The 11,285-nt window shown below is 30.6% G+C and overlaps 1 protein-coding gene across 7 annotated transcripts in view; it reads right to left on the bottom strand.

Annotated features, from left to right (window-relative positions):
• Positions 1–2,982: 2,982 nt before the first annotated feature.
• LOC107452970 (non-structural maintenance of chromosomes element 3 homolog) overlaps positions 2,983–11,285 on the bottom strand; it is a 34,368-nt gene continuing 26,065 nt past the window's right edge. For all 7 annotated transcript variants that reach the window (XM_087160823.1, XM_043053695.3, XM_043053694.3 and 4 more), the window contains 2 exons: positions 5,714–5,894; positions 2,983–4,239 (listed from right to left, as the gene is read on the bottom strand). In XM_087160823.1, the coding sequence (XP_087016949.1) occupies positions 4,162–4,239; positions 5,714–5,894 (259 nt within the window). In that variant the 3' untranslated portion in view covers positions 2,983–4,161. The remainder of the gene's footprint in view (positions 4,240–5,713; positions 5,895–11,285) is intronic.

The raw sequence follows: 11,285 nt of genomic DNA, 5'->3' as shown, positions 1-11,285 counted from the left end.
ATATTTCAAAAAGTCTTGCAGTAAGTGAAAAACATATCCGTAGAAAAGCTTTGAAAAAGTACATTCTTTTTCAACTGCAGTCTTATTTATGTAGTGCGTGTAGCAAAACATTCTCTTGTTCATATTGGTAATAAGCATAATTCAAGCATTATGTGTGAAAAACTTCCTCCAAGTAATAATAGTTTAAAGAAATACTATGTTTTTCGTAGTGGAAAAAAACTTTATTCATGCAGTTTGTGTGATAAAACATTCTCATTAGAACGTCATTTAAATGCACATTATACTGTTCATACTGGAAAGAAGCCATATTCATGCAATAAGTGTGACAGAACATTCTCTTTGGAACATGATTTAAATGCTCATTCTATCATACATACTGGAGCAAAGCCATATTCATGCAATGTGTGCGATAAAAATTTCTCTCTGAAACGTGGTTTAACTGCACACAGTGTAGTTCATAGGGATGTAAAACTTCATTCATGCAGTGAATGTAATAAAACCTTTAAAAAGAAAAAAGATTTAAATGAACACTTCCTTTTTCATAGTGGTAAAAAACAGCTTTCATGCAGTGTATGTGATAAAACATTCGCACGGAAATCATATCTAAATATACACACTCTTTCCCACAGTAAAGGTAAACCATATGCGTGCAGTGTATGTGATAAAACATTCTTTTCAAAACACTACTTAAAGCAACATTATATTGTTCACACTGGAGTTAAGCCGCACTCATGTTGTATATGTGGTAAAGCATTCACATGGAAATCTGATTTAAATAGGCATTATCTTGTTCATACTGGAGAAAAACCTTATTCATGCAGTGTGTGTAATAAAACTTATTCACTGAAATCTAGTTTAAATGTACACTCTCGTATTCATGGTGAAGAGAAACTTTATTCATGCAGTGTGTGTAATAAAACTTTTTCACTGAAATCTAGTTTAAATATACACTCTCGTATTCACAGTGAAGAGAAACCTTATTCATGCAGCGTCTGTAATAAAACATTTTCATTTAAATCTAATTTATGTAAACAATCTCTTGTTCACAGTGAGAAAAAAACCTCATTCATGCAGTGTGTGTAGTGAAACATTTTTACGGAAATCTCATTTAAATAAACACTCTTGTTCACAGTTAAGAAAAAACTTATTCGTGCAATGTGAAGATACTTTATCTGTTAAAGATAATTTATAATCTCTTTACTGGAAAGAAACCTCATTCATAAAGTGTGATGAAGCATTCTCACAGATAACTGTAATGAAAAGAATATCATTGTTCATATTTAAAAGATATCATTGATATTTATATTTGAAAATTTGTGCAATGTAATAAATCTTTTGCAAATGGCTCTACAAATTAATATAAACACTATTATATTTAAACTTCAACGAGACATTATTTATGCACTGAGTTATAAAAATTCACAGGTAAAACCATCTTGATGAAATATTTTCGTTCTAGCGAGCACCCATATTCATATGATCTATGAAACAAAACAATCACTTGAAAAAGAAGTTTTAAATATGTAAATATTTTCTTCTTCATTCTTAATGCAGGATTTTAATGCATTATGTGTGAAAAATCTTTACAGTTATTTTACATAGCACTGTATTTTAATTAAAACTTTCTCATAGAAATCTGGTTTTCCTAAACAATATCTTGGTTATGTGGATAAAAACAATATCTTCCTAGAAAGCTCATCCATGCTTCTGAATGGCTTTGTTATTTACGGGCTGTTTTTTAACATTTTTGAAGCAGCTTGGTTTTTGAGATTTACCTATGACAGTTATTTTTCGTTTTTTTTTTTTTCTTTTTTTCTGAGCCATATATGTTTGCAGCACACAACTGTTATTCTCACTTTTAATCGCTTCAAACATCTGATTAGGAAAGGATATTCTATCTTCACAGGGTTCCCACTCTTTTAACAAACCAAAAATTAATGCTTTTAAGGACTTTTTTTTTTTTTTTAAATTAAGTACTTTTTTTTTTGAAAAATTAAGGACTTGATTGTTTATAATCGAATATACTTATGCCACCAGGGACAGTGCTAATTATTTACCTTTCTAAAAATATCAATAAATAAGAGGAATAATAAAAAGCAGTTTAATTATAATGTAAGCACTGATATTATTGTATTAATTAACAGGGTAACAAAGATAATTTTTACTTTACCATTATTTAAAAAAATTTATAATAGAATTTTTGTATAACTTGGTAGGGTATATCTTGATTAAGAGTTTGCTATGAAGACATCTGGAAATAATGGAAATTATAATTTATTAATTTTTCTTTTATTTTAAAAGAAATCAAGGTAAAATTTTTCAATAAAATTAACTTATATTTTCATTATTTAGACATTTAAATTGGTGAAAAATTGCTATGCTGTTGCTCAACCTCCTTATGTTGCAACTGGTAAATTAAATGTTACCTTGAACATAATATTCGAATTAAAATTAAATAATAATTGAAAATTTTAATTATTTTTATGATTCATAATCTAAAATCATTTAAAAAATAAAAAAACTTTTTTTTTCTCCTTTAAACCTCATTTTGCATATTTATTTCAGTTGTTGATTGCATTAAAATAGTTTTGATTATGTATAATCTATATTAAAAAAAAAAAAAAACTATGATAATGTAATGATATTATTTAAAAGCACAGAATTACTTATTACTACTTATAAAATGAATTAATATTCATATTATTAACCATCATATAATTTACATAAAACATGTCATGGATTCTGTAAATGCTTATAATATTTTATTTGCTTTATCTTTCTAAATTAGATGCTCATCATTTTTGCAATTAAACCGACATTTTGCCATAGTGAAAAGCACAAAGCGAATTTTTTTCTGCCAGGTTACATTACAGAATTATATATGTATAGATCTACATTTTTATATCCTCAAAATTGTTTGAGTTTTAATTTTTCAGTTAAGTATGCCTTTCTGCTATGTGGCAATATATGAGAAAATAACTGTTTGAAATGCTTTAATTTTTATTACAAAATAATGCATACAACAATCACAAGCAAATTGTGATAAATTCTTTTAAAAAACACCTTCATATGTTACAGACATGTTAGGGACAATTCCCAATAAACATGTACAGAAAAAAAAAAAAAAAAAACGAATATCCCTAAATAACTTTTGATCTAAAGATTGGACTTTCAGTTATTGGGACTGAAACTCAATGGTTTACAGGTTGACCTTAAACTGCTTATTAAATTGTGCAGGCGATGTTTTAAATTTCAAAATCAGACACGAAAGTGTACTTTTTTTTTCTCAATGGATTTTCATTAATAACCTCAAAATAAAGGGGATAGCCACCATATGGGGGGAATATGGCCCCAATAGTTTGTACACAAATTTACCCAAAACTTATTGTTAATTTTGTATGTTAATAATACTTTTTTGCATATTTTGCCATATCCCATGAACTTTTTAAGCAAAGTGAAACACTTGCACAAAATTATAAAATGTGTTTAATCAAAGATAATTTCATACAAAAAATTATTTTCAAGTATTTTTTCCACATGTTTTTATATAATAATAGTCTAAAAGAGTTTGAATCTAAGGCATGAATTTTTTTACATTTTAAAGAACATAAGTTTAAATGGCATAATATAAAATTTATTTTTTGCAATGAATTATTTTTGAATTAACAAACTTTAGAATTGCGTGCAAAAATGTTACAATTTACTTAGCATTTTCACAATATGCCTAACTTCGCAAAAAGTTTAATCAACATTAAGGTGTACAAACTTTGGACTGCTCTTCAAACCATACTATTGGGAGTACAATTCGCAGATTGTGGTTATTCCCCATGCATTATTACACTTTTCTGTTTGATTTAGTTACTTAAATTATTGTCAGCAAAAATTAACTAGCATATTTGAGGTCACCCTGTTAGCCATTAATTTTGAGTTTCAGTACATGAAAATCCAACTGTTATATCCAAAATTATGCAGAGTAATGTGTTTAGTTATCATAATTTTTTTTTTTTTTTTGCTAACTGTACAAGGCACAATTTAGATCACAACAAAGCAATTATCACATGATCATGTGAATAAATTAATAATTTTTTCTTTTTTTTCTGCTATGAAATTTGTACAGCATGACATATGAACTCATATATACACGCGATAAATATTTTTTGATTATGCTGGGCCTTGCTCTCTGGACGTTGCATCACTATATTGTAAAATCCAATCCTCAGGTTGCACGTCACCAATAATCTAAAAATAAAAATGTATAACTATTATTTTGTGTTTTAAAAAAATGATAACATTTGAATAGACATACATAGCTATTGAATCAGAGGAGAATTATGTTTGAAATTCTTTGGAATACACTTAATTCTTGTAACAATTTTGTACAAAAGAAATAAATCATTAAAACAACAGTTCCCAATTTTTTTTCCAGCCACCCTAAATGACTGAATATTTTTTGGCCGGAACCCGACTTTTAAAAAAATTAGACTTGCAAGTGTGTAAATATGCTAACCAGAAAAAAATACAAATTTATTTAATAACATCTAATACGAAGAATAAAATTTTTCGTTGCTTAATCAAGTTAAGCAGTTGAATTCTCAAGCGTGCAGCCGCTTTCAGTTTAGTAGTTTTTGGCGTTTACATAAAACAAATTGAAACTTTATTAGAACTATTTATAAAAAACAATTATATTTTTTTTTCACTTTATAAATTATTTTTTTTGAAGACAAAAATATTTTGAAGAAATGTAATGGAATTTACAGACCAAATAATGCATTCAGCAAAAATTCAAAATTTTGTGCGGAAACACTACTCAATGCAAAGAATCTGGCAATCCTGAAGATATGTGTGTTTTCATTGTTTTTCTGTATTAGAAAAAAATTAATAATATAATTTGGGACATAAAAAATTTCATACCCAAACAGAGTTTTGGCTACAGAGTAAAACAAAAATAGGCAATTTGCAAAAATTTAAAACATTTAGAAATATAAGAAAAAATTAATAGAAAATTCAAGCAAATATAATAAAATATATTTAACTTTTCACATAAATATCAGGGTGCATAGCTAAATCTTTCAACAAAAAATAAGCATACTTTTTAAGTACTCTATACATTAATAAAATGCAAAATAATTTTCAGACTTTACGATCATGATAAAATAATTAGTTTCTAACAAAGATCTCTTTTCTTGATTATATTAGCCATTATAAAATGATCCAGAGATTTTTTGGTTCAATATCAGAGGGTGGAAAATGAAATTCAGAATATATTGCAAAATGCAGCAGAGATGCACATGCAAGTGCATTAATCTCACCGAACCCAACTTAGTATATGCACATGTAGACACGTAAGTATGTGATCCAACATGTAAAATGATTGGTGCTTTCATACGCTATGGACATGGATCGACGGTACACCGAAATAGTTTGTAGCTTAATGAATTGTGAAAATGCTGAATAGAACAATGTGAAAAGCATGCTTTTACATAATACAAGGAAGAAATCAACATTCCCTTTTCGAAAAGGGAAAATTAAGCACTTTTTAAAAACACCCACGTAAAAAGCACTTTTAAGGGCATTTAAAAACGAAAATCTAAAATAAGCACCTTTAAACACTTTTTAAAAACGCTACCCATCATGTATATTTATAAAATGATCAAAGTGAATACTCTAATGTAAAAATAAAAAATTTTAGGAAGATTAAAGAGAATCTTTTTACCAGGCAAGCGAATTTAAGCAAATCTTTTTTATCCACTTCCTGATACGCTCTTTCTCCCCAACAGAATTCATATTGAGGTGGATCTTTGTTAATACATTTATGTTCCAAATAATTTTGTTTCACAAGCTCTTTCGTCAAATAACCACGCACATCACCAAACACAGGATGTAGTAATCTAGCACTGCTCAGAGATAAAAATAAAAAAAATTAGGTACAATTTAAAAAATAAATACAATTATAATCAAAATGATATAAAGTATACAGAAACACATATCTGCATTTATACAGGTTTTAGAAATTAATTAAAAAACTATACAAAAAAAATTTAATCTAAGAATTAATATGCTTTAGTGTTCTTAACATTTGCGTGATATTTCGTTCCTTATGCACCTGCATGGAATAATATAGGGGGGGGGAACAGTTTCTTTTGCAGAAAAGAATCAAGTTAAAATTCAGGAAAACTGCAACTAATGCTCAAAAATCTAGAAACATATGATTTTTGAAAATATAAAAGACCTAATACAGTGTGATATAAAAAAATTCAGCCATATATTGATGAAGCAGGAGTACATTTAAAAAAAAATAACTTTACAATTCAAAATTCAACAGAGATTTTCTTTGATTGTAAGTACAGACCAGTCTCATTTAAGTGAGTTCATGTCAACAGCTGAAAATTAAAATTCAGCTATGTGCTGTTTTTATTATAACAGGGTTGCCACAGAAAAAAATTAACAATATAATTGCTTTTTAGCAGCCTAAAACATGAAAATAGTTGCCGAAAACTATGAAAATAGTTGCCTATTTTCAAATACAGACAACAAAATATGAGTAAAATTTCAAAAATGGTGTAATGTGTGGCACAAATAATTAGTCCAGGTTGGAAACTATTATTTATTCAAACTCTTCGTTTCCACAACACAAACAAATACACACACACACATATTCAACACATGAAATAATATATAAAAATCTCGAGCGAGAGAACGTTCAAAAGTCCGTGTTCTCATTTCAACTTCTTCGAACCAACTCCACATCTCCTCTCCCAAAAATGGCCCCCACTCGCCAAGATAAGCGCGCTTAATTCCATAAGTGTTATAATTTATTTCTGTCTCTGTTTATTAAAATGAAGAGTTAATAATCTTACGGAATTGAAATCTTACAAACTCCTCCAACCACCAGACTTTGCCTTTCCCGATACATAGGGGAAAGCAAAGGAAGAAAAACTTTCCCTTTGGTGAAGTAAGGTAGGGAGTTCTCTCATCATCACCAGGCCATAAGATAAAATTTTACCATCTAAGAAACGTTTAGTTCTTCATATACATATGTAGATATAAGTTCAGGAGTTTGTAGAATATAGAAGGATATAAATATAATATGCATATGAAATCTTGCTAACCAAAAATTTTCAACATTTATGTATATGCACTTACTACATAAAACAATTTAGTTTAATACAGAAATCTATGCAAAACAATTTATTATAAATACAAAACATGTTAATATGAATATTAAACAATATAAAACACAATTTAGAATGAATGTAAACAAATAAGAAAAAATAATATTCCTTATCAATCCTTGTATAAAGGATTTCTACTTAAACAGTCAACGTTAGAGTTATTCTTTCCTTTTTTATGCTCTATCTTTTTTATGCTCTCTAATTATACGATTGCAATGCCAAAGACCAGCGAAGAAGTCGCGGATTTTGTCCGGCATTCTTTTTCAGCCAAACAAGAGGATTGTGATCTGTTTGGATACAAAATTCTGTTTGCCCATCAATATATCCCTTCAGCTTTTTAACACCGTATAAGATTGCAGCGCATTCCTTTTCGGTTGTGGAATATTTTTGCTCAGCTGATGTGAATTTTTTGCTTAAGTACAAAATCGGATGTTCATTTCCCTCATCATCTTTTTGAGCTAAGATAATCCCATATCCTAAATCTGACGAATCTGTTTGCAAAATAAATGGTTTTGAAAAATCTGGCGCATGTAAAATAGGCTTATTCGCAAGTTTGTCCTTTAAAGAATTAAATGCTTGAGTGCATTCCTCATTCCACACAACTTTCCCTTTTTTATTTTTACCCTTTAACAATTCCGTGAGTGGCGCAGTTATCACCGAAAACATAGGAATGTATTGACGGTAATACCCAGCCAAACCTAAGAAAGCCCTAATTTCTGTTTTACAAGTGGGTATAGGAAAATTTTGAATAGTTTTCACAGAGGGAGAGCGTTTTCCCTTACCAACAACATGCCCAAGATATTTTACTTCCTCTTGCACAAATTTACACTTAGTTGGCTTTATAGTCAAGTTAGCACTCTTTATTCGCTCTAAAACCTCTTGTAAATGTTGCAAGTGCTCTTCCCAAGTTTGCGAAAATATCGCAATGTCATCAAGATAAGGAATTGCGAAATCCTCACACCCTTTTAAAATTTCACTAATCATCTTACTAAAGTGATATGGGGCATTTTTGAGCCAGAACGGCATACGCAAAGGTCTATAAGTTCCAAACATTGTGGCAAAAGCGGCTTTTTTCTGAGCACTACTGCTCAACGGAATTTGCCAATATCCTTTGGTTAAATCAATTAAACTGATATATTTGGCAGCTGCTACAGTTTCTACTCGCTGTTCAATTTTCGGAATAGGATAAAATTTAGTTAGCGTTATTTCATTCAATTTACGATAATCTATACAGGGCCTAGGTTCCTTACCCGGAGTTTCAACTAAGATCATTGGGGATATATAATCAGAATCGCCTGTTTCTATAATATACTTTAACATTTTCTCAATTTCCGCTTTAAGCAATTCATTTTGACGATGTGTCACTCTATAGGGTTTTTGTTGAATTCTTTTATCACTAGTTAGTTCAATATCGTGCTCAACTAACTGCGTTTTCCCAGGAATATTGGAAAACATTTTACGATACCTAAATAACAATTTTTTTAATGGGTTGATTTGTTCCTCATTTAGCCTTGCATTTAAATTATTTGATTCAACTATTTCGTTAAAATCATACACATTAGGATCGGATAACATGTAAGGGAAGTCTGCATCAATTTCAGACTCAAAGGACTCATTCTTCGTAAGATCTTCTATATTAACTAGTTCAGGTCTTTTACAATAAGACTTTAGCATGTTAATGTGATAAACTTTATTTTGTTCCTGTTTACCCTCAAAACTAACTACATAATTCGTCTCAGATAACTTTTTTTCAATTCGACCTGGTCCTTTCCATTGAGGAGCTAATTTATGAGGTCGGTTTATGGTAAAGACAAGCACTGAGTCACCCTCGTGAAATTCCCTTTTAACAGCATAACGATCGTACCAATATTTCCTTTTGTCCCTAGTTTCTTCCATTTTTTCTTTAGCTAAATCCTGGCTTCGTTTTAAGCGATTTATTAACTCAAAAACGCATTGTACTACCGTATTCTCCTCGTCGGAAGGATCTAACCATTTTTCGTACAATAATGCGTTGGGAGTCCTAAGATTATTTCCATGCACAAGCTCAGAAGGACTGAACCCGGTACTATCATGCGTTACAGTTCTTAATGCAAAAAGAGCAAGAGGTATTTGACTTTCCCAGTCAGGAGCAGCTTCAATGCATAAAACTTTCAGAATTCGTTTTATAGAACGATGGAAGCGCTCGATTGGATTACTCTGTGGATGGTAAACAGAACTCCTAACAATCTTCACCCCAAACCTCTCAAGGAATTCTACCGTTAAAGCACTCGTAAAATACTTGCCCTGGTCGGTTTGAATTACTTTAGGGAAACCCATCCGACTAAATATCAACGAAAGAGCGTTAACAACTGATTTGGAAGTTAAATTTTGTACTGGGATAGCATCAGGGTATTTCGAGGATAAACACATTGCTGTAATAAGATACTTATTGCCCTGTGTAGACGTTGGCAGTGGTCCACATGCGTCCACATTAATTTTACAAAAAACTTCCGATATTATAGGTACAGTTATTAACGGCGCTTTCTTTAGGTCGAATGGTTTACCCACACGCTGACAAGCATCACACGATTTAACATATTCTTCGATATCTTTATAACAGTTTGGCCAGTAAAAATGCCTCCCCAAATTTCCCTTCGTTTTATTGATCCCTAAATGACAAGATGTGTCTTCGTGACTTATCCTTTCAACTTGCTCCCTAAGTGTTTCAGGAACAACGATCTGATTTTTTTCAAACCCCAATTTATCTATTTTTTTTCTCAGTAAAACCCCATTAATTATTTTAAAATCAGTTTGATTATCCTCATTTTCAGCTAACTCAAATAATGGTACTAACTCTTTGCTTTTTTTCTGTTCTTCAATAAAAGTACTAGAGTCTATTTTAATAACATCTAGAGTCGAGTCATTTTTATCTAACTGAGGTAAAACGTCCATATCTTGTGAATCACTCCCTTTCTCACTCTCTTCAAGTTCAACGTTTTCCTCTTCGACGTCTAACTCCTTGTCGACTAAATTTTCCTGATTTTTAATCTGTTGATTTTGAGACCTTGTAATAACGGCATTTACAGTTTCAATTTTTGAACCACCATTTCCCCCAGATTGTTCAAAAAGAGACGCAGTTTCGTTTCCTAAAAGATAACGTCCCTGATCTAAGTCATTTCCGACAACTACAGCTTTAGTTGTTATCATGCCTAAATTACATTCTACATCAATTTTAGCGACAGGTAAACATGTCATATGGTTATCAAAAATATGTTTAACCCAAACGTGTTCTCCTGTCATTCTATCCCTACTGACATATTTCTGACAAACAACATCAACAGTTGCTCCTGTATCCCTGAGAATGGGCATCTTGAATCCATTTATTTTACCCTCAAAAGTGTACGGATCTAATAAGCTTTTATCCGATCTTGTTTCGATCCTATTTGCCTCAGATTTCGGAATTCTAAGGTTAGGACATTGTGGCCGGAGATGTTCCATAGAACCACATTCATAACATCTTAACTTCCTTTTTTGGTCAAAAGAAATATCTGGTTTACTTGCAGAACTACGCGTTTCATTATTTTTCCTCCAAGAGAAATTTTTATCTTTGTATTTATAATACCCGAAATTATTATTTCTATTGGACTTATACATAGTTTTGTTTCTAGGGTCGCCAGGTTTAGATTTCCCATTAATGGTTTTCCTAGCATCCTCAAATTCCTCAATCTTTGTTACAAATTCTTTAGGCGACTTTATAGAGGCCCATTCTTCAAGAAAATGCTCTTTAAATTCAATCGGAACCCTTCTTTTAATCTGATCTACTAACATTAAGTCTTTGAGCTCTTGAAAAGTTTCAATTTTAAGGCCTGCAAGCCACCCATCCTGATAAGTGCTTAATTCGTGATAGAAATCATACCACGTTGAATCGGGATTCTTTTGTGATTTTACTAACAATTGCCTAAATTTTTCGGCACTTAATTTAAATCTTGTTAGTAACAAAGATTTAACATTTGGATACTCACGAGTTAATTCCTCTGACTCTCGAGCAATTAAATTATTTATTTCTGTCGGTAGTGTACCGATAAGATATGACACCCACCTGTCTGCAGGAATTTTTAACACCTTAACCTGTCT

Source organism: Parasteatoda tepidariorum, chromosome 4 (assembly GCF_982258835.1).
Source record: "Parasteatoda tepidariorum strain Cologne lab strain chromosome 4, Ptep-v5.0, whole genome shotgun sequence".
Classification (NCBI taxonomy): Eukaryota; Metazoa; Arthropoda; class Arachnida; order Araneae; family Theridiidae; genus Parasteatoda; species Parasteatoda tepidariorum.
The sequence above is the reverse complement of the archived record's forward strand: the minus strand, read 5'-3'. Positions and strand labels throughout refer to the sequence as shown.